The 24,482-nt window shown below is 49.4% G+C and overlaps 1 protein-coding gene across 1 annotated transcript; it reads right to left on the reverse strand.

Moving 5' to 3' along the window:
• Positions 1 to 813: 813 nt before the first annotated feature.
• LOC142989183 (chloride channel protein-like) lies at positions 814 to 23,524 on the reverse strand. Its single transcript, XM_076138613.1, has 24 exons — positions 23,294 to 23,524; positions 14,695 to 14,986; positions 14,377 to 14,508; positions 14,147 to 14,275; positions 13,929 to 14,062; positions 13,756 to 13,833; positions 13,545 to 13,623; positions 13,117 to 13,242; positions 12,718 to 12,802; positions 12,364 to 12,465; positions 12,161 to 12,245; positions 10,725 to 10,880; positions 8,884 to 8,953; positions 8,457 to 8,567; positions 7,453 to 7,666; positions 7,012 to 7,145; positions 6,832 to 6,923; positions 6,644 to 6,739; positions 6,477 to 6,564; positions 6,266 to 6,348; positions 5,862 to 5,906; positions 4,927 to 5,031; positions 2,484 to 2,570; positions 814 to 1,930 (listed from the first exon to the last, which is right to left on the reverse strand). Exons 1-24 carry the CDS (start codon positions 23,522 to 23,524, stop codon positions 1,484 to 1,486), a joined length of 3,201 nt encoding a protein of 1,066 aa, XP_075994728.1. The 3' UTR covers positions 814 to 1,483.
• Between the last annotated feature and the right edge of the window lie 958 nt (positions 23,525 to 24,482).

A 24,482-nucleotide genomic window follows, 5' to 3' on the forward strand; every position in this document is an offset into this window, starting at 1 on the left:
TTTGCTCGGTCAGCTGGCCAATCAGAGCGGAGTGGGCCTTTTGGGCGGGGCCTTCAAGAGCATCTGTGTGTCTGTAAAAGTCTCTCTTTGATGAGCTGAACTAAGAGAGCAACACGTGATGAGGAGCTGCACTCAGGACAAACTGACATGGAAGGCCAAAACATCGAAATGGAGTTAAAGTGTAAGAACACTCTCTGGATCATCGGGTAAGTCGGAACATTCTTTATTTGTTGTTGTTGCAAGTTTGGCACACTTGAGCGCAATATAACAAGATGTATGCAGTCCAAGCCCCAGTGTCAGTGTGTGAAGGGTTAAAGCAGCGTCCATCCGTATGAAGCAGCAGAGACATGACGTCTGTCCACACAGCTCATGGATCCAGGTGTTATAAGGATTTCAGCCAATTCTAGAATAAACATCCTGTAAAGTTTCATACTTTCATACAAGAGAGGTGGGATCGAGTGTTTAGAATTAAAAGTTACTATTTAAAAAAGAGGAGTTCCTCATAATGAACCAAAGTATTAGACTGATGTAACTGAAGCTCTGTGAGCAGACGTTGGTCCTACCTGACGTCAGTTCTGCTCTTGTTCCTGGAGGCTGAATACAGCAGGAAGCAAACCTTTCTGTCTGTGTGCAACTACAAGTTCACCTGCTGCTGACCTGCATAAAGGTCATAAAGGTCATAAAGGTCAAATGCAACAAAACAAAACAAGCTTTGTCACTTAATAAAGCTTTATTTTGCTACATCATTCAGCTTTATAAAGTCTAAGATACACCAATACATGAACCTGTACACACACACACACACACACACGCACACACACACGCACACACACACACACACACACACACACAGATTTGTAGGTTTAAAGACTTTCAAAGCTGCACCTGAGGTATAAAAACAGGAAGAATGTAACTCTAGTTTTAGAAGCTGATGTTTCTTCCTGCTTCACTTTGTGTTTCATGTTCCGCCTGTGCCGCTGCACTGCAAAGCTTCAACTGTAAATGTTGATACAAATGCAAAACTTTGAGGGTAAAATGCAGCAGAAAACTTGAGTAAAAGCCCAACACAGAATATAAATGTAAAGAACAGCAGATCCTTCAGATAAAAAAGTCACAGTGTGATTAAAAAGTGAGAGTTTCCTCTCCCACACACATCAGGAGAGATTGACCTTAATGCTTTAAAGCTTTTGTTAAGTTCAATCTCAATGTAAAGGCGTGCAGTTTGTCAAACATGTTTGACTCTGGATTGTTATTGTAAGATTTAGTTTATCAAAGTTACAAATATAAAAGTATATAAATGTATAAAGGTATTAAAGCCCGATGAGGCAGAGGGGAGAGAGGAAGGGCATCTTTATACCAATGAAGACTGAAATGATAGAAGACGAGAAACTAGAAAAGGAAGAAAAAAATAAAAGATTGAAAAGAAGAGATCATTAAGAAATACTTTGTTTATAAAAACACAGCACCCTCAGTGGTTTGAGAGCTAAACCATGGGCTCATCATCGCTGTCCTCCTCCTCCTCCCCCAGGCGTCCCTCTGTGGGCCTCAGGGAGGTCAGAGGGACGGAGGCCGGCGGAGTGAAAGAAGGAGGGATGGGAGAAGGAGTGAAGGAGGGAGGGAGTGTGAAGTTACTGTTAAAGCTGCAGCTCCTGCAGCTGCAGGCCCCCGTGCTGCCCGCACTGCCGCTGCTGCTCTCCTCCGGGTCGTTCTCCTGGTAACCATGATGATGATGATGATGATGAGGGTGGCGGTGGGCAGAGGGGGGCTGGAGAGGCGCCGGGGCCGCCGGGGCAGAGGCAGCCGCGGGAGAGGAAGGGGCCGACGGGGCGGATTTAGAGACCGAGTTGTGGTTTTTGATGTCACGGAAGCTGGCCAGGGGGGGGCGGAGCCTCACGCCGGAGCGGGTGGAGCCCTCGATGGCCTTCTGGAGCTGAGAGTCAGACAGAAGAGGAAATCTTAACTTCCTAAATCTTTCAAGAAGACATTTTACTAAAACCTTTCAATGTTTAGACCGAGACTGAAGTCCTCCGGTGTAAAGAGAAGAACTCGCCCCTACTTCAACACAACACAGCAAATATCCAGGGTCGTCCAAATGTAAGCTATTAAGAAGGAGACAAGTGAAGGAAGCATAAGGCAGGAAGGAGAAAATGTGTGAAGTGAACTGAGATGTGTGGTGAAGAGGAAGAGGAGCGAGAAAGAGATGAAGGTCACAGTGAAGAGGACGGTAAAGACAGAGAGCAGAGGGAGGGAGGTGTGGAGGCAAGGAAACACACATGCAGGTACGGATCACACTCACCAAACACTCACACATCATTCAAACCGCTTTACGAGATTCTGCATAAACGACGAGGCGAGAGCCAATCACACGTCAGAGTGTGTGAGGAGGAAAGAGGAGGGATTCAATCTCATTTACTGCAAAGCTTCCAGACCCAGATGACCTTGATCAGAGAGATGTGAGCCACGTCAGGAGTGAACTCTCTTACCTCCTTCAGCGCCACCACGCCCACCAGTTTGCCGATGCTGGTGACGTAGGCGTGACTCAGGCCCAGCAGGGAGAACAAGGTGTGTGTCTGCAGGGGGAAGAGGAGACGCAAGAGGTCAGCACCAGGCTGGAGCCATCACACCGCTTCTACAACTATTAGACAGTTACATCCCATAACTCATCACAGTGACTGTGACTCTTTCCAGCAGAACGCCTCCAGTCCCCAGGTATCATCACAGATCTAACACATTTAAATCTTAGACAACACGCCTATTTTAAACTGTATTTGAAAGACCATTCAGTTGATTAGTCACTTTATTTAAACATCATGTGTTCCTGTGGAGCTGCGGCCTCCAGACAGCTTCTAACCTCCTCTGCTCTATCAGAGAGTGAAGCCATCCTTTGTTGATTTAAGGCCGCTCCTTTCCTCTAATTCCCCTGTGATCATCCTCAGTCATGGCTTCAGCTGTGGAGATGTTTCATGTTCCTAAAACTCTCTCTCCTACAGGCTTTACTGCTCTCACTCAGAGTCTAGTTGCAGAGACACAGACACAGAGACACACAGAGACAGAGACACACAGAGACAGAGACACAGAGACACAGAGACACACAGACACAGAGACACACAGACACAGAGACACACAGACACACAGACACAGAGACACAGAGACACACAGACACAGAGACACAGAGACACAGAGACACAGAGACACACAGACACAGAGACACACAGAGACACACAGACACAGAGACACACAGACACAGAGACACAGAGACACAGAGACACAGAGACACACAGACACAGAGACACACAGACACACAGACACACAGAGACACACAGAGACACAGAGACACACAGACACACAGAGACACACAGAGACACACAGACACACAGACACACAGACACACCGACACAGAGACACAGACACACAGAGACACAGAGACACACAGACACACACAGACACACAGACACACAGACACACAGACACAGAGACACACAGAGACAGAGACACACAGAGACAGAGACACAGAGACACAGAGACACACAGACACAGAGACACACAGAGACACACCGACACAGAGACACAGAGACACAGAGACACACAGACACACAGAGACACAGAGACACACAGACACACAGAGACACACAGAGACACAGAGACACACAGACACACAGACACACAGACACACAGACACACACAGACACACAGACACACAGACACACAGACACAGAGACACAGAGACACACAGACACACAGACACAGAGACACACAGACACACAGACACACACAGACACACACAGACACACACAGACACACAGACACACAGACACACAGACACACAGACACACACAGACACACAGAGACACACAGACACACAGACACACAGACACACAGACACACAGACACACACAGACACACACAGACACACAGACACACAGACACAGACAGACACACACAGACACACAGACACACACAGTCACACACAGACACACAGACACACAGACACAGAGACACACCGGCTCCAGCTGAACAAACACAAACAGATTGATACAGATCAGATATTCCAGTCAGCTGCTCTTCAGGTCAGACTCTGTATGCATCATCACATCTCAATCATAAAACCTCCTTCACACACGGGTGAGCAGAATGTTCTGGATATTAGCATGAGAAACAAAACCTTAGATACACAGGAGCACATGTTGACCCTCTGAGCTGATTCAGACTCATTTAAACATCCTGAGGAGATGAGATTATAAAAGAACAGAAGCAGGTTTAGTTTGTTTGTTACCTTGAAGGTTATGGAGAGATGATCATGAAACTTGGCTAATATCAGATCATCCTCTCATTCTCATCTAATACACTCACACAGGTTGACCTAACAGCCCTGTGGTGCAGTTTGGAGTGAGACTGTGAGTCACATGGGTTCAGATGAGTCATGTAAGCATAGATCTGCCTCCTGTTGTTAGAACACACTGACTCCACATGGGTACTCAGGCTCAGTCACTCCATCCTGGGCTCACACAGCCACAAAGGGATTCTAACACTCAGGGAAACAAACCCAAGTCCTCTGCTTCTGGATCAACAACATCTACAGGACACACAAGGAGAATATAAAGAATGGACCAGAGCTTGAAGATCACATCCAGAGCAGCAGGTGAAGAGAGAGGCGGCTCTGTGAGCTCAGCACTGCAGCACTGAGGATGCAGCAGGTCTGAAGGCTGAGCCAGACAAAGACAAGCTGCAAATAGAATTTAAAGTGTCACTTAGCAACTACAAGCGCCAAGTGTTTCCCACAAACACCTGCTCATTACAGACGGGCCTGTTTTACACCAGGGTGTGTGTGAGAGCAATAAAATACTCTAATCCATCCTCCTACTGAGAACTCTACACATGTTATAAGCTCTGATCCATCCTAACATCAGCTCTCTCCTCAGCCCTCACCTTGTGTAGTGATGTTCTCTCCACCAGCTGGAAAGGGGAGGGGTCCACTCGGATCTCGTCGATCTCCATGGGCTCGTCCACCTCGGCCTCCTCCCACACTTTGATCTGTGGGACCAGAGAAGGAGAAGCTGATGTGGCTGTTAGTTTCAAATCCAGCTGGTGGCAGAAGAAGCCTCCTTGAATTAAGATGCATGTTCAACCAGAGAGTTAGTTTGTTTCTATGATCCTCTTCCTCTGCAAGATTCACACCTTTGAATCCCAACACAGCTCTAACCAGCAGACAGAACTGTTGTAAGACCAAAGGGAGCTGTAGGGTTTCCCTCCTCTAAACGTCTAATGGGAACGCGTGAAGCCGCTGACAAAGCCACGCTGCAACACTCTGAGCTGTGTGTGAGTGTGTGTGTGTGTGTGAGGCTCCTCCTGTCCTGCTGAACACCTTCAGACCCTTCCTACGCATCCTTGCACGTCTGAAGCTCTGTGATATAGGATGTCTGACACCTTTAGGCCTCCGTATGGATTTTAGGGCCCACGGCCCGGCCTGCTGTGACGGGACGTGGAGGGAGAGGAGACAGAACCAGGCTGTGTGAGGAGCAGAGACAGAGCAGAGACAGAGCAGAGACAGAGCAGACAGGACCGCAGGGCTCAGCGTTGTCTGGTCGCTCCTAAAACCTCTGTCTGTGTTCACACCGGAGCTCAAAGTGCCACAGTTTGCATTTTCCCTAAGATCCTGTGTTGTAACAAGTAGAACAACCTTTACAAACCCATGTCTCTGTAAACTGAGACGCCCCTGTCCCTCCACAACCGTTCAGCCATAAGGAGAAGTAAATGTGTTGAAGCCTCACAGCACATGAACATGAATGTGCTGCAGCCTCAGTACTTTGGTTGATTAGATCATTCCGTCCTGAGACATAAGAGATGTAAACATTCCTCCTCACCTCCTCTGGGCTCATTGAGTCAGACAGCTGTGGAGGCGGCGGCTCCTGTAAAGACACAACAGAGGGGAGACGGGTTCATTCAGATCAAAACAGGAATCTATAACACTGAGACAAACCTGATGATGAGAGATCACCTAATGCATGTCCTGCATTCCCAGCTTGTGTTCATGAGACGGTGACCCTACGTTACGTTACGTTACATTACCATCATTTAGCAGACGCTTTTATCCAAAAGGACTTACATTACATTACCACCCATTACAGAGGGGGGAGCAATTGAGGGTTTGGTGCCTTGCTCAGGGGCACCTCGGCAGGGACTCGAACTGGCGATCCTCCTGTTCCCAAGCGATTCTGCAGGGTGTTTGTGTAATAAAAGTGTTTGGATCTTTATCACTCACACACACCTGAGACGGTCCCACTGCCTGTCTGTCCTTGGAGGTGAAGAGGTGCCTGAGTGTGTTCCTCACAGAGAGCAGAGGACCTTCATCTGAGGGGGGGGAGGAGACAGAGAGAGGGGGTGGGGGTGGGGGGTGTGGTGGTGGTGAATGAAGTTATGGGACTTGTTTACTGAAACAAAGACACCCATGGGCAAAACTGTTCAGACCCTTCAGTCACCTGCTGTGGGGGGGCTGTGTTTGGAGGAAGACTCCGGGGGCTTTGGAGGAGGCAGAGGGCCGTTCCTCTCCTCCTGCACCGAGCTGCACTGCACATGAGGGCAAACAGAGAACAGGATGTTAGAGTGTGTGGTGAGTGTGTCAGACAGGATCAAACTGCACATGAACCTTCTCTCCATCCTCCTCTTCGTCTTCTTCATCTACAAAAGCAAGAGACTCCCAGCTGTGTTTGGCAATCTGGTTCTGCTCCTGGAGACTTTGGTCCTAAAACACACACATGTGAAATGACAGGTAAGGCCCGGCTCCTCCAGCAGGGGCGGGGGAGGGTGGGGGGGTGATCTGTGCCAGCTCCTTACCTGCATCAGGATCCGTCTCTCTGGGGACAACCACCAGTCACACAGAGCCAGCAGCTCCACACGGTCGATGCTCCCCAACAAGATCATAGAGTCTGAAAGCAGCGTGAACAGTCAGCTGAGATACCACACACACACACACACGACTCCACTCTCATGCAGACAGAGGCTACATGGCAGCACCTTTGGAGTCGACCAGAGGGATGTATTTGAGCGAGGACGAGTCCAGCAGGTACTTGACTTCTCTGTAGGTGGAGTGAGAGGAGATGAACTTCACCTTCCTCACCATGATGTCCTCCACAAAGATGTTGTACTGGCTGTCAGAAACACACAACTCTTCTTTTACACACATGTAAAGCCAACTGTGAACCAACAACAGCCTTATGAAACAGCACACACACACACACACACACGCACACACACACACACACGGTTTTAGTCTAGTGATGGTATCATTTTGAGCCATTTGATCATGTTCCTAAGCTGTTCCAGGCCTGACAGACAGCTGATAGATGCTTGAGTTCCATGCTCCTGTATTAAACAGCATTACTGTGTTTGGCCTTATTGGTTCATAGATGATGTCATTGCTCAGCTGTTCACATTCAGGAGCAGGTGTGAACAAACCTCATGTGTCCGAAGCCGAGCTCTGGCAGGTAGGGGAGCTTCTTGACCTGGATGATGGAGTCGTACAGGGAGGGCTGCAGACCCTGGGCCACCATGTTGGCCAGGATCACTGCCACCATCATGGGCAGGATGTGTGAGATCTGACCCGTCAGCTCAAAGCAGATCACTGCTGTGGACACGGTGTGAGTCACTGCTCCGGTCAAGGCTGCCGCTCCTGAAGAGAGGGAGGGAGGAGGGGGTGAGGGGGAGGACGAGCGGGGGAGGGGGGGGAAGGGAGGAGTTTAAAGTAGAGGATTGAAGAAGAGGAGTGGACGAAGAGGTGGAGAGCACAAAGAGAAAGATGGAGAGTCGGGGCAGGATGAGGAGGGAAAGGAGGCACACACAGGGGAAGGGAACATCAAAGGAGACAAGTTATAGAAGAGGAAAGGACAGAAGAGCACAAAGAGGCAGAGGAAGTGAAGAAGAGGAGGGTGAAGGATGAAGGCTAGAAAAGAAGAGAAGCAAAAGTCAAAAGCAACATGTGAGAGAACAACAAAGAGAAGGATGAAAGGGTGAATGAAGGGGGGAGGAAGATGAAGGCACAGAGAGGAGGGGGGGCTGATGGGGGGGCAGATTTCTGGGTCAGTGGCTGAAGTGAGGAAGGAGTGACATTTCACCATCAGACTCCGGGAGGGGAAGAGGATGAAGAAGAGGAAGACTGGGTGAGGAGGGGAACTTGACAAGTGACAATGTGAGGGGTGGAGGGGTTGACAGTACAGGAGGAAGAGGAGGAGGAGTAGAGGATGGGGATGAAGATGAGGGAAGTGACAGGAGAGATGACAGACGACATCTTGACCATCACTGTCGAGTCCAGGGTGCAGGATGAGGAGGAGGAGGAGGAGGAGGAGGAGGGGTGGGGGAGCAGGGAGCCAGCAAACACTCAACGCCAATCAGGACAGAAAGGCCTCCAGACATCATGTGACAATGTGACACAGAGGAGAAGCTGGGAGGGGGAGGAGACTAACCGATGACTGCGTACCCCCCTGGGATGATGCGGTACAAGATGCCATCAAACACGATCCCGTGAGGAAACAGGGTGGCCATGATCTCTCCCACCAGCCTGCCGAACGCAGCACCTACAGGAGAAGAACAACAACAGCTGAGTCCACATCTAGACCTGCTCCAGATGGAGTCACACAAGCTCCAGGCTCCAGGCTCCAGGCTCCAGCTGAACCTGAACCTTTCAGTGTTTGTAACCACAGCACATTTTTCTTCTGCATTTCTAGTTTCCTGGTTGTTTCCTCGGGTACAGATGAATATTCTAAAGTTAATCATGTGTAAAGGTCAAACTGCAGAGCAACAAAAACAAGAGACAGAAACACTGAAACACTAAGTGAGCAACAATAATAACAATACTAATGAGACACAACCTGAGCCCAAACAGGTCCTCACCCAGGATGAAGACGGGCATGAAGGCTCCAGAGGGGATGGGCATGGTGGTGGCCACCGCCGACATCCAGAACTGAAGGACAGGAAGGGAGAGAGCACGGTTAGCCTGAGACACACTCACTCACTCACACACACACACGCACACACACGCACACGCACACAGACACACACGCACACAGACACACACACACACACACACACACACACACACCTCAGATTTTCCTGAATATTTGTCCCTTCTCTGTTTTATTGGATCTATGCAGATTCTCCCTCTAAAGCTAAACTCAGGTACTTGTTCCTCTGTCTAATAATCCTGCTGAGAGCTCATGAGAGGTAATGAATACCTTTACAGCAGCTCTCTGTGTGTGTGTGTGTGTGTTATTGTTGGTTTGGTCCAGATTACCATTCTGCAGCTCGTTTGTCATCATAGCTGAGAGCTTAATTACTGTGGACGGAGATGAAACTCATTAGCACGTCTCTCACAGGGCGGCTGCTTCCCCCACGAGACGGCGCTCGCTGTGTCTCCTCTCCCTCTAATCCCAACAGTCACACACACACACAAACACACACACACACACACACACAAACAGCCAATCAGAACAAACACACACAAACACGCTCACAAATAGTGAGACAGATGGGAACAGAAACATTCAGACACACTGAACTCCACTGTGTGATGGACAACCAAGTGGGCGTGGAGCCACACAGAGAGGAAGACGAAAGATGAAGGTGGAGAGAGACGATGACGAGAACAGAACAGATGAATGACAGAAAACAAACTGGACTGAATCCTACAGAAACACTGCACCTGCTACTAACAAATAAGCTGCACCATGTGTGACCTTCAGGGTCCACGTGTGACCTTCAGGGTCCATGTGTGACCTTCAGGGTCCATGTGTGACCTTCAGGGTCCATGTGTGAAAGTAAACCAGCAAAAGATAATAATAATTAATCATGTAAAACTCTTTGTTGTTGTGACTTTTACATCCTGGAAGCCCGTTTGACGTGCGGTGAGCATCAAATTCTACATCCACCAGGGGGCAGCGTTTGTTACACACATGTTAGACTGAAGGTGTATCATACGTGTGTAAGTGTGTCCACATTACTTCTGTTTAGTTCTTTGTTGAAGTAACAGGGAGGCAGAAGACATTGTCTCCTAGCAACTGTCACCGTGGTTTCCTGAGATAATACCGGAGCAGATTTTCACGAGAGTCTTCAGTCTCTTCACCTCTGGGGTTCAGTGTGAATGTGGAGCTCTTTTGTGCACAATGAGGGACAACACTCAGCTTCATCAACTTACTGCTGATTCACATCACAGAAGGATTTATGTTCAAATCTCTGCTCATAAAAAATAAGTAAAGTACAGTGAAGTGAGAAGCTGGAGAATGTGGTTACTCTCTGGTGTGTGTGTGTGTGTGTGTGGCTGCTTTAAAGAAAACATAAGCTTGAATCACCGCCAGACTGCCAGCACTGTTGACCTTGAAGAATGAAGAGGATGGCAAGCACACACACACACACACACACACACACACACACACACACACACACACACACACACACACACACACACACACACACACACACACACACAGTGGTGACCTGCAACAAATGCTGTGTGATGACGAAAATGCTGACGTCAGGTGGAGCCAGGCAAACATACACAAGTACACACAAGTACACACAAGTACACACACACACACACAGTCAGACACGGAGAAATACACACAAACAAACAGGATTGGTTCAGAAAAACAACAGGAACAAGGACACAAACACACTCGGTCACAGGCACACAGGCACACACACACCCACACTCACACATGCTCACACAGACCACAGACCTTCATGATGAAGAAGAGCAGCAGGATGATGAAGACACTGACGTCGGGGTGCAGCCAGGCGGCAGAGAGGCCCAGGCCGGGCGGGGGAGGGGAGCCAGAGATCTTAGTCCAGGTGAAGTTGTCAAAGAGAGAGTTGATGCACTCTCTGGGCATCAACTGGAGGAGGGGGGGAAAGGGGAGAGAGAGAGAGAGAGGGACAGAGAGAGAGGGAGAAAGGGAGAGAGAAAGGGAGAGAGCGAAAGGGAGAGAGAGAGAAAGGGAGAGAGAGAGGGAGAAAGGGAGAGAAAGAGAGAGAGAGTGACAGGGAGAGAGAGAGAGGAAGAAAGGGAGAGACAGAGAGAGAGAGAGAGAGAGAGGAAGAAAGGGAGAGACAGAGAGAGGGAGAGAGAGAGAGATGGAGAAAGGGAGAGAGAAAGTGAGAGAGAGAAAGGGAGAGAGAGTGAGCGACAGGGAGAGAGAGAGAGAGAGCGACAGGGAGAGAGAGAGAGAAAGGGAGAGAGAGAGAAAGGGAGAGAGAGAGTGACAGGGAGAGAGAGAGAAAGAGAGAGAGAGAGAAAGGGAGAGAGAGCGACAGGGAGAGAGAGAGAAAGGGAGAGAGAGAGTGACAGGGAGAGTGAGAGAAAGAGAGAGAGAGAGAGAAAGGGAGAGAGAGCGACAGGGAGAGAGAGAGAGAGAGCAAGCGACAGGGCGAGAGAGAGAGAGAGAGAGAGAGAGAGACAGAGACAGAGACAGAGGGAGTTAGTGAAGATGGAAGGAAAGTGTGAACATCTTTTTTAAATCCTGTACTTTCCAGGATTTTCCTGCTTTTTCTCTTTCCTGATAAATCACTGCAAACTTTCCTCCTTCATGTTATCACAATCATCAAGCTGCTGTGTTTGGCGCCAAATGAGTGAGAAGAAGAAGCACTGAGGCTACGTAGAGGAGCTACACGCCTGTACACACACACACACACACACACACACACATTAGCATTTAATTCACACACACTCACCTGCTTCACACTCTGATCTATTCTCAGCCTCTGTTCAGCACATGATCTGCGTTTAGCTCCGTGTGTGTGAACAGGAAACATGTGATGAACATGTGATGAACATGTGACCTGATGTCTGATCAGTGAAGGTCTGAGGAGGACCTGGAGCTGTTTCTCCCCTGTTGTGTTCTCTGGTCTCCTGTTCTCACTGAGGTTCAGACACACAGTCACACTGCAGCTGCATGTTCCTGTCCCACTTTATTCACCCTGCTGTCCCACTTACACACACACGCACACACGCAGGCACACACACACACACACACGTAGACTACAAATCAAACAACAAGGCCCTAAAGAGACGGATCTGCTCACACACTCCTGCTCACACACTCCTGCCTGAGTGCCATGCGTCACACAGAAGGATCATAGAGAAACAAACACTTAAGGACGCATCATGAACTCTGACCTCTCCAGCCATGAATTGTCCAAATCCGGGTGGGAAGGTCAAGGTGGAGATCACCAGGGTCACCACGGCGGGGAAGACGAGCCGGCTGGCAGAAGAACACACACACACACACACACAGGTCACTGGTGACTTCTGAATGTCTTGATTAGTAAGTGAATGAGTGAGTGGTGGGCAGACACACACACACACACACACACACTCACTGTCGGGTGAGGAAGCGTGTCATGGCGTTGGGTCGCCTCATGAACACCACCACTTGTCTGTTGAGGTAAACAAAGAACGCTCCCAGGAAACCACAACAGATTCTGCACAAACAAAGGAAGAAGATTCATCTCATGTGTGATAGAGCTGAGTCTGAGCATCAGACTGAGTTCATGAGAGAATATCAACTTAAACTCCTCTAAATAATAAACACTTAACACTGAGTTAACTTCACCAGTAAAGCTTTAACATGACGAGTTACCTCATCAACATGCAAGCACAGGTTTCTTTCTGTTACATTTGCATCAAGTCTCATTTATTATCCTACACACACACACACACACACACACACACACCCAATGATGGCAAATGCCGGCAGCTCCTGCAGGTCAAAGGGGAAATCCATGCGGAAGTTTGTCCTGAACAGAGCAGTGATGGTGACTGAAAGATGAAGAGGAGAGGAAGAGTTCAGTCACAAAGTTTCATCAGAGGAACAAAAGGCAGAGAGGCTGATTTCTGTTGAAAACACCAGGAAATATGAAACCTAAGGAGTAAAGTTAGTGATCAGTCTGTCCCTGCTGTTACAGCCTGCAGGAGGGCGCCATCTAGTGGACACAGAGGCTGTGTGCTGCTCTGTGAGGCATTTCTGGAGTTAGAGCGCCCTCTAGCGCACATTTGATGCAAGACACAGCAGATTACTGTCCAGACACACACGTCACACACTCATTACAACACAACATGAGTCTCATCCACACCTGCGTCTTTGTTAAAGACAGATAAGACTCTGAAGATGAAGGCACTGAACGTAGCAGCAAAGTATCCTCTCCAGTAGTTCCTCACAGCGAAGAAGGTGGATGTCACCTCTATGCTGAACAGCACACCTAGTGGACAAGGAAGGAACAGATACTAATTCAGAGGGCACACAACGACCAAACAAGCAACAAGCAACAACCAACAGGGCTTCAAGACTCAAGATTCACTTACAAATTAAAGTTTACAAAGACTCTGCCACTGTAAAGTTAAACTTGATGAGCTGCAGATGAGCAGATAATCAGGCCTGATGTTTAACATACAGGACATTATGACTCCAGCACACCTCAGCTATCAATACAAGAGAGGGAAACAGTCTAAGAGAAAAGTCAGAGGAAGAGGATGGAAGAGAAAGAGGGAGGAGCTTCTGTACCTCCAAGAGGAGTACCAAAGCAGCAGCCCACCCCCACAGCACAGCCCACTGTCAGGATGTCTGCATAACAGTATGGGCTCTACTGACCCAGAGAGAGAGGGGGGAGGAGGAGCAGGAGAGGAGGAGGATGCAAGGATAGAAACAGAGCAAGGTATCAGTTGAATTAAATAAATATATTTCACTGACTCATGTTTAGATTGATATGTCTTACCTGATAAACTCCAGAGAAGAAGGACATGAACCTGCTGAGCACAGCAGCACAGATACTGGCAATGTGCACAAACGGGCCCTAAGGGCACAGAGGGGGAGACTGGAGGTGAAGGCACAGACACACAGACACCCGCCCCCTGGCCTCAGACTAGACCTGGACCCAGAGTGGCTCACCTCTTTGCCCACAGGCATGCCGCTGCCCAGGCTGGCTGTCAAACCGATGACTTTGGCTACAAACGCCTTCAGAGTCAAGTACTCCTTCAGCACCACACCTCTGAGGATGGTCTTCAACTCTGGAATACCAGAACCTGAGAAAGGGAAGGACACAGGTGGTTTAGAATGAGGAGAGACTGGAGGAGGAGGAGGAGGAGGAGGAGGAGGAGGGTACAGACCGATAGCCTGAGGTGCCACCAGGTGACAGAAGAGGGAGGAGAAGAGGATGAGCATCAGAGGATAGGCGACCCAGGCCAGGTACTGCAGGGGGACGTTCCCCCTCAGCTCCCCGTGGATCCATTTATAAGCTGCAGGGGGGGTGGGGGCATGACGGATGGATGAATGGGGGAGGAGATGGGGCGGCTGGATTGTGAGCTTCAGTGTTGCATTGTGGGTGTTGTACTTCTACCTTGCAGGCTCTTGGCGCTGGCGTAGTCCATGGTCCAGCTGACCAGTGCCATGGTGATACCAAGCAGAACCAGGAAGATCCAATCTTCTCCCAACCTGTTCACCAGAAACCCCTGCACCCGGGCGACACAGTCTGTGGAAACAAACGCACCCAAACTCTCAGCAGCCTACCAGCTCACTTCTGTCCCTGTGTCCCTGTGAGAGACATCCAGCTGGGACATCTGACACCTGCTGTGCCAGGGAGCAAATGGAGCGCACCTTGTCTCCATCCCTGTGGTGTCAGTGTCCTCAGCCTGACCTCTGACCTCTCACCTCTCACCTCTGCACTTGGAGTAGGAGCGCCTCTTCTTCACAGACGCCTTCTGGTCAGGCTCAGCCGTCTGCTGTTCGGCCTCCCCGTCCTCCGTGTCTGACTCCTGCCTGTTGCTGGGCTCGGTCTGGTCGGCGTGGCGCCCGTGGCTGGCGTGCTGCCCGTTGAGGTCGTGACCCTGTCGGGCCCTCCGGTGAGCTCTGTGGTGGCTGCCGTGTTTCTTGATCTGTCTCTCAGTGAGCAGGCGGGTGGCCTCCCGTCTGCCAGAAGCTCCCTGGTGCTCCTGGTACTCCCCATAGAGCTGTCAATCAATCAATCAATCAATCAATCAATCAATCAACCAACCAACCAATCAGTAAGTTTATCTTGAGACCTGTGTAGGAAAACATTTTGGTGAATGTGAGTAGGAGGGTATTTCCCAGCTGAGTGTGTGTGTGTGTGTGTGTGTGTGTGTGTGTGTGTGTGTGTGTGTGTGTGTGTGTGTGTGTGTATGTGTGTGTGTCTGGCTGTGCAGCCCTGTGTATAAATCTAAATATATGTATGTATCAAAGATGGTTGCTGGGGGAATTTGAAGTTTGTATTATTCTGCAGTTTGATCCGTTTTAAAAATAGACTCGACCACATGTGAACCCAAACAGCTCGTGGAAACATGGACCTCTAGACTTATGGACAGACGCCATGACACCTGCCTGAGACATCTGGAGAAAAGATTAATGCTCCTCTCAGAGAGACGGAGAGAGAGAGAGGGGGGCTGAGGGAGAGAGAGACAGAGGGAGAGAGGGGGGCTGAGGGAGAGAGAGACAAAGAGGGGGGCTGAGAGACGGAGAGAGACAGAGAGAGAGACAGAGGGAGAGAGGGGGGCTGAGGGAGAGAGAGACAGAGAGGGGGGCTGAGAGACGGAGGGAGTCAGAGAGAGAGACAGAGGGAGAGAGGGTGGCTGAGGGAGAGAGACAGAGGGAGAGGTGGGGGGCTGAGAGACGGAGGGAGACAGAGAGAGAGAAAGAGGGAGAGAGGGTGGCTGAGGGAGAGAGACAGAGGGAGAGGTGGGGGGCTGAGAGACGGAGGGAGACAGAGAGGGGGGCTGAGAGACGGAGGGAGTCAGAGAGAGAGACAGAGGGAGAGAGGGTGGCTGAGGGAGAGAGACAGAGGGAGAGGTGGGGGGCTGAGAGACGGAGGGAGACAGAGAGAGAGAAAGAGGGAGAGAGGGTGGCTGAGGGAGAGAGAGACAGAGGGAGAGGGGGGGCTGAGAGACGGAGGGAGACAGAGAGAGAGAAAGAGGGAGAGAGGGTGGCTGAGGGAGAGAGAGACAGAGGGAGAGGGGGGGGCTGAGAGACGGAGGGAGACAGAGAGAGAGGGAGAGCGGGACGGACAGGGGTAGAGGGAGAGAGAGGAAAAGAGAGAGAGAGACAGAGAAGGAGATGACATATTACTTGATGTGTTCTGCTTCTCTTCCAGGGGACTCTGACTCAAACAGTGATGTCATCATTCTCTCTCTAACCTTCTCTCTTTACTTGCATGTCTTGCAGATGAACGCATCAGTGAGGTGCAGTACCTCGTAGAACCACGGGGGGGGCAATAGAACCGTGTGGGCTGTACAGTGAAGAAGAACAGACACTCCACACACACTCACAGGCCCTCAGAGTCTCATGTATGCCCTTGACACACAACAGCAGCAGCAGACTGCAGGTGACGAGGCGCTAAGTTGTGTCTGCTGCAGGACGCTCTGGGTGGGTGGAGCCACCTTTCAACAGCTCCTTATTTAGAAGGTTCATGGACCGACAGACTGATGGATGTGGACCAGATAGATTTAGATGCAAATGTGCCGCGCACACAGACACACACACACACACACACACACACAGTGGTGATCAAAGACTATAAACACTGTAAGGTTGACGTTTTCCCTCTCTCTCTCGTTTCTACGGCGACCAGTTAGTTTCATATTTGTGGGGGCGTGGCACCCTGAGCTCTCAGAGGGGAGATTCCACCTGAGTGCCTTGAAAAGAGGACAGTGATCAGGTTCCCACCAGAGAACAGCAGAGAGACACGCGATACACAGCACACTGAGCAACGACACACACCCTCCTCTTCTTCAGGACCAAGACAATACAGCAGCTCCAACTAACGCTCTCTGCAAGATACACAGACCCAGGAGAGCCAGGAGGTCTGAGAAAACCACCTGTCATGTGTCTCAATGATGTCATCTAACAGATTCTTTGAATTTTGGTTCCAAAGTTCTGTTCAAAAACCTAGCAGGGCTCCCTGTGTTACCTGGCAACCAAACTTCACAGAAATCCATCAATAACTGCATGAGAGATGCTGCTAACACACACACACACACACACACACACACACACACACACACACACACACACACACACACACACACACACACACACACACGCACAGGGTCATGTCAGCTGACCTGCTCCTCATTTCTCACACTCTTCCTTCCTTCCTTCCTCCTTACTCTAACTCCTTCCTCTCCTCTTCCACAGTGAAACTCTACTCGGAGCTATATTTAGCCTCCATGTTATCTGGTATTCTGCCTACACGTCCCCACACGTCTGATCAGAGTGCCATCATATCCCTCCCTCAGGCTCTGATAGTCGATCTTAGAAATAAAGGCATAGAAACAATAAGAGCCCCCTCTATATGGAGAGTATGCTGTGAATGTGTGAGTGCAGTACCCAGAGCAGACAGCAGGAGTGCTGCAGGTCAAAGCTGTTGAGAGCTTAAGAGCTAAAATGCAAAGTCACCATGAAATATGTGATCTGATCAGAATAATCAGAACCATGCACACCTTAGATCAACATGCACCACACGCACATACGCACGCACATACGCACGCACGCACGCACGCACGCACGCACGCACGCACACACACAGGTGTTAGGTTTCAAGCATTCAATTCTATCAGACACTCTGATGTAAACCCACATTCCAACCAATCAACAACAGGGACTCTGTGTGTGTGTGTGTGTGTGTGTGTGTGTGTGTGTGTGTGTGTGTGTGTGTGTGTGTGTGTGTGTGTGTGTGGTGACTGAGGCAAACCTGTTATGCTCCAAAAATGACATGGTAAAACATAAGTGATAAACACGTCAGGAAAAGGCTGGTCTCCATATTCATGTGTGTGAGGCTGATATGTGACAGGATCCTTCATCCAGATGTTCACACTGACCACACACACACCTGACCACACCACTGGAACAGATTAGCACCGTGGCAGACGCATGATCAGGTTTCCCCTCTTTGACACACACACACACACACACACAGTTGACCACATATCAACAAAATCAATCCGTCATGTGTATCCCACCAAGAAGAGAGAAACAGAGGGGAGTGCTAAAAGATGTGTGTGTGTGTGTGTGTGTGTGTGTGTGTGTGTGAGAGGATCAGGGGCAAAGAGGTGCACAGCCTGTACGCACCTGTTGCATGACCATCTGGTTACACATCAGCTCAAATCCTGAACACACAGACACCGACACCGACACCGACACACACACACACCGACACACACACACACAGTTCAACTGACTCCATTCATGCTCTTTGTTACACAGGTGCGTCATGCAAGATCAGAGCGCACGAGACGAATCTGAGAGAAAGAAACAACGAAGAGAAGACGAATCATACAGAGAGAGAGAGAGAGAGGGAGAGAGAGAGGGGGGGGGGGGACAGAGACAGAGAGACTGAGAGAAAGAGAGAGACAGAGGGACACAGAGGGGAGACACACAGAGGGACACTGACCAGCGTCTGCTTGTATCTCAGCGCCTTCCTTTGCGACGCATCTGCGGCCATTGACACACTGTCACTGACCCAAAAATAAACCCACCAGCTCGCTGTCTGCCTCAGCGTTACTCTGCCTGCACCGGACGCCCAGCCAGGACGCTCACACACACACACACACACACACACACACATTCTGACACGGTGTTAACTAGCTCCAGCTGAGGTTTTAACCCTCACAGCCTCACAGACCCACATGTCCACCCCAGGTCAAGTTCAGTCGGCAGTGAAGAACGAGCCTGAGGTCACGCAGAGAGTTCATACCTCCAACAAGGCCCAGCGGTGCTCAGGTTTGATAGAAATACAACCACAGATTTATTCTACTGTCATTTCTTTGAAACAAACAGTGGAAACATCATGCAGACCTTAAATCACAACTGTTACTGAAGAGGCAAAGCCACTTTGTCCTGGAGTTTGAAGGATATGACCAATTCAAGATGGACGACAGGAGACGACACTTCAGACGCACGGTGCCTTTAACATCATCATCCTCACCATCAATCAATCAAGTCTGTCAATGTGTCAATGTGTCAATAAAAACACATTAATAAGCTAATACTAGTTTGTGTTCCCCCTTTGTTGACTCTGTCAGAAACCTTTGTATTTGTGGATTGACTAGATGTGTTCAGCTTTTATTGTAGCGTCAGTGAATCAGTTTGGAGTGTCACTTTAACAAACTCTCCCTCATGGTTTCATCTCACCGTCTCCACCTGTGTTTTGCCATTATTGCTGTGTGTGTGTGTGTGTGTGTGTGTGTGTGTGTGTTTGTGGCACAACCAGAAACACCAGCAGTTTGCAGTCATGCAGAGTGTCTGACGCAGCTGCTCTGGTTTCTGAAAAAACACCTGAGTGGGACAAAGCACCTGCTAGATGAACAACGTCAGCGCACACACACACACACACACACACACACACACACACACACACACACAGCCATAAAGGTCAAAGTGTAACAGCCTCTCAGGTCTCATGTGTTCTGCTGAAAAGGCTTCAGCTCGACGTGCATCAGGACCGATGCTGTGCTGCTATCAGTGTGTGTGTGTGGGTGTGTGTGAGCTGGATTTGTTAAGAGAATAGGGTGGAGGAGGCCCAGCAGGTGAGAGGTCAGACACACACACACACACACACACAGAGTCACACCTTTCAGCTCAAATAAAAGTACATAGTTGTGCATCTCTGCAGCATAAACACTGTAATGAGTGTTATATACACACAGAGGCTTCAGGGTCAAAGGTCAACATATTGTATCAAACTAAAGGTATAAGTAGATGTAGAGGAGCTTTGAGAGGCTGTATATGTGCCATATTACATAAAAAGGCAGTGACCTGGTGGACTTTGTATCTTGTTCCTTGTCCTGTTTGTTGTTTTTCATTTCTCTTTGTTTTGTTTTGTTTGTTTGAGTGAAATAGAAAGAACATTTACCAAATGTTTCCTGAGGACTGGAGCCAAGGTGCAGCCACGTACACACCAGCAACACTCGACACTGCAGGTGTGTTCAGGTGATCATGGTGACAAAAAGAAAGTGTTGGAGCAGTGGGCGGGGCCAACCTGGAAGTGAGCGAGAGAGAGAGGGAGAGAGAGAGACCAAAGAAGCACAGAGTGAGTAAACGCATAGAAACATTCACACACCACCTGTGTCTCCTGTGAACATGTGTGTGTGTGTGAACCTCAAGTGGGACGACATGAAGCCCAGCAGAAGGACAGAGTGTTTGGATCATGTAGAGGAGGAAACAAGTGTGGAGCAGAGGAGGTCTGACATCTGAACACAGACAGACAGGTAAGACGATCAAAGTCCATCAGAGGAGACAGGACGGACATCGCACCTGTGCTCTCTCTCACACACACACACACACACGTGATTATAGGACTGTGGGACAAATTAAAATGTAAACTTCTCAAAATTCTCCAAAATAGAATAAATAAAATGAATGAAGTTTAACTTGAGTTGGAAAATCATCAGGCTGTGTGTAGTTTGTGTTGTTGTCATAGTAGAGTGTGTGTGTGTGTTGTTTTGAGTACGTCTGTGTGTGTTTTAGGCAGCTATAGTGTTTAAGCGTGTGGTGACACAGACACTTGTTGTGTGTGTGTGTGTGTGTGTGTTGATATGCGAGAGAACAATGCAGACAAACTGGTTCAGTGACATCCAGAGCCCGTCTGTGTGTGTGTGTGTGTGTGCGCGCTCTATATTTTCCACACTGAGAGATGACAGTGATGAACCTTGGTCACACTTGAATGAAGCATTAAGTCTCTCTCACACACACACACACACACACACACACCTTGTAAAGATGCCCTGGGTGGCTCTGGCTCATTACATCACAGCTTCATCTCTGCTTCACGTCAGCTCAGCACCGGTAAGAACCAGAACCAGACATTAGCTCAGTCAACCTAGAAAAGAGGATGAGGATGAGGGGAAATGTGTTTGAGACAGAAATGTGACAGAAGCTTCAGATATGAAACTTTAGAGCCTGATGTCTGACTGAAGAGATACATTATTGGTTTATTCTATAAGGATTTTTTCCTGACAAACTTCTACCTTAAAAATGTCAATCAGGTTATTGATTCTATTTGAACCAATCATTTTGAGTCGTTTAGTCTGTTTAGTTCTAAAGAAATCCCTCAAGATCAAAGGGAAGAGTAAAGAAATCTACCAGGATCTCTCCCTGCCCCCCCCCCGTCTCTCTCTCCCCTCCCTCTGTGTCTCCCCCCCCGTCTCTCTGCTTCACTCTAAACCTCTGGTCTTGTGTACGCTGGTTGTGCCTGACACCATCTCCACTTGTAGCCTTATTTGTTAAACAAACGAGGCGTTCAGGAGCGACGCCGTGTGCTGCCCTTCTTTCAAATGTGACAAAGTGGTTGCCATGGCATCCAGTCGTTCAGTTTTTTCTGTCCATCCCATTTGATGATCATCTATTTACATGGATTTGAATTATGAGGAACTGGTTTTAACCCAAAACGCCTTAAGTGCTTATTTGCATAAACACACACACACACACACACACTTCCTCACTCGCTCAACCACTTTGTGTTCGCAACGGTACCATGACTTTCCCTGAGAACTTCAGAGTGTAATTGAGCTCTAAGTGAGGCTTAGCTGCAGGTTTGATGAGCGACGTGTCTGATGTGTCCGTGTCTGTCTTCCTCTGCAGGATGGCGTCCAACTCCACGGCCGACTGTGCGCTGAACGACACCCTGTGTGGTGAGGACACACACCTGCTCACACACTCCATCTCTCTCTATCCTCCTCCTCCTCCTGCCACACTTCAGTGTTTGGTCTCTGATGTTTATTCTTCCTCACACAGAATCACCTGTGTGGAGAGAATGGAGACTGAATACTTCACCTCTGCTTTCTGCACATTCTGTCCTCACACACTGGTCGGCTGTGTTTGTGTTGTATTTGCCATTTCCTGTCTTTTCTGTGGTAAAGGTGTCAGTCACAGTTCCAGTCTTGTTGTCTCGGTGTCACTCAAAGGTCCCACAGCTCAGGATTCACTCAGTACGAGTCATGAGTCAGGTCATCGTCTTTGTTGTGTAGACAAAACCATAACGTTTTAAATAGAGTTTGATTGACAGCATGCCAGGTTGCCACAGACACCGAGTCAACCTGACCACAGGCTCTTCCTCCATGACTGATGAGGAGGAGCAAACAGTCTCAGTGTGTTTACTCTCATGAGGGGCGTTGTTCTTGTTGAGTCTCTGTGGGTCTGAGGTGCAGAGGTTTTAATGAGAATGACAATTATTTACTGCATAGTGCAAATCCTTCACCACGCCTTGGAATGTGACCGTGCCTGAATGTGACGTTACATGTTCTGCTGCTCCCAAGGGGCCTGAGAGACAGAGAGAGAGAGAGAGAGAGAGAGAGACAGAGACAGAGAGAGACAGAGAGAAAGGGGTGAGAGAGAAACAGAGAGGGGGAGAGAGAGAGAGGGGGTCCTGTCACCACAAGGGTACAAACTTAATAACTGTAGTATCTGTTTCTGTCAGGAGTGAAGGGGAGAGATGGAGATGCTTTGTCAGTGTGATGGTTATTTTGTTTCTTCACTGCAGACCTTCATCCTCCTCCTCCCCCCTCTCTCTCTCCCTCAGTTGTGAGGGAACACGACCAGGCGGTGATCATCGTTCCCACGCTGCTCCTCCTGGGCTTCGTCCTCACCTTACTGCCCATGTGCATCATGAGGTACTATACTCGCTTTAAGCAGTCTCGGGCCACGGCCCCCCAGCGCCCCCCGACCAGACCCACACAGAGGCACAACCACAGCCGGTACCTACAGGGCATCGATGGTGAGATGAGCCACTCCTTCATCACCTTCTGTCTGTCATGGACCTTTAAACATAAGACTGAAGTATATTCTGTCTGTGTTGTTGGTGAAATTCTTGTTGCCACAGAGACTATATTTCCCATAATAAGCACAGTAAGCACACACAGTACAGACTCTCTCTCTCTCCCTTCAGCGCCCCCTGGGATCAACCCCCTGGAACACGAGGAGCTGCCGATGACGATTCATCAAGTCAACCTGAATAGCAGGCCGGCCCCGGCTGCAGTACCACAGAGCGCCACAGAGAGGCACCATGGAGCGTTCAGCCTGGTGGCAGCGCTGCCCCGGGCCTTCAGCATCAACACTCAGGAGACAGTGGGCGTCTACAGAGCCCGCATGGAGGGCCGGGACGTGGTGCTGAGGGCTCTCAAAGGTAAACACAGCTGCTCCTGGGTTCACCTGAGCCCAGACTGTTCACATTCTAACTACATGCAAATACAGAAAAAAAGTTTACAGCACCAAGAGTTCCAGAGTCTTCTAGGTCCCAGTTCAGGTTAAACCTCGGACCTGTGCCTGTCCTCTAACCTGTCCTCAGAGTCGGCAAACAGCAGTGAGAAGCAGCACTTCCTAGGCTTCGCTTCTTTCCTGTCCGGTCTGGGGCCGCACCCTTTCCTCCCTGCACTGCTGGGGGTGGTGTCGGTGCAGCCCCCCCTCATGATGGTGATGGAGGAGCTGCAGCACAGGGACCTGCTGGGCTTTCTGTGGAGATGCAGACAGGTACAGACGTCCATGACTGAGAGGACAGAAGCTGTAGGAGGACAGAAACGCCATGCAGGTCTGCTCCCAACACAATAAACATGCAGGTGTTTCACTGTAGGATCACTCAGGAGGAGAGGAGTCATGTGACCTGACGGAGAGGAGGATCTTCATCATGGCAGGACAGGTGGCCTCTGCTCTGGTTGGTTCACCTTACACACACACACACACACACACTCACTCTCATCTGACCCGTCACACACAAACACACAGATGGGATTGTTGATTTCTTTGATCCTGTTCTTCCAGGAGTACCTGCACGGTAAGGACTGTATCCATGGCAACGTGGGAGCTCGCAGCGTCCTGGTGGGTGGAGATCTGACCGCCAAGCTGTGGGGTTTGGGTCCCTCCTACTGCAGGAGAGCGCAGGCGGGATCCCCGGGAGAAGAGGAGGACACGGAGCTGAAGAAGTGGCAGGCGCCTGAGGTGCTTGCGAGGAGAGCCGTCAGTCAAAGCAGCGACATGTGAGTGCTCAAGCCTCTATGGAACACACACACATCACCTTCAGTGTCTAGGAGAATTTTCATAACCATAGTAACCAAGGTCTTCCTCTATTTTCCCAGATGGTCCTTTGGTATCCTGCTGTATGAAATGATCACATTAGGTGAGTCTTCTTCTGTGACATCATTCTAAATGGATAACAATAGGACAGATTAGGTTCAGCGTCTTAAAGTCTGCCTCCATGTGAACAGGTGACCCACCGTTCGCTCAGCTGATGGCCACTGAGCTGCTGCAGTATCTCCAAAGAGGAAGGACCCTGAAACGACCGGCCAACTGCTCCAACTCACTGTGAGAGCAACAGCAGCTATTAGTATTAATGAGGCTTTATTAAACAACATCAGGACACAGCTGCGCACAGTCATTTAGAGATGTTTAGCTTATATTTCGTTCACTTAAAAGAATAATCATTTGGTATTAGACACTGTTTGAAAA

This window comes from Genypterus blacodes, unplaced genomic scaffold, assembly GCF_046128005.1.
Source record: "Genypterus blacodes isolate CSIRO-AG114 ecotype Tasmania unplaced genomic scaffold, CSIRO-AGI_Gbla_v1 ptg000386l_1, whole genome shotgun sequence".
NCBI lineage: Eukaryota > Metazoa > Chordata > Actinopteri > Ophidiiformes > Ophidiidae > Genypterus > Genypterus blacodes.

Bases quoted from the DNA above. Each gene is read 5' to 3' on its own strand.
- LOC142989183 (XM_076138613.1), bottom strand. From the start codon at position 23,524: ATGGACGTCTGTACCTGTCTGCATCTCCACAGAAAGCCCAGCAGGTCC. The intron at 14,276-14,376 runs GTAGAAGTACAA...CCCCCCCTGCAG, and splicing joins CAGCGCCAAGAGCCTGCAAG to CTTATAAATGGATCCACGGG. The intron at 2,571-4,926 runs GTGAGGGCTGAG...TTCCCCCTGCAG, and splicing joins AGAGAACATCACTACACAAG to ACACACACCTTGTTCTCCCT.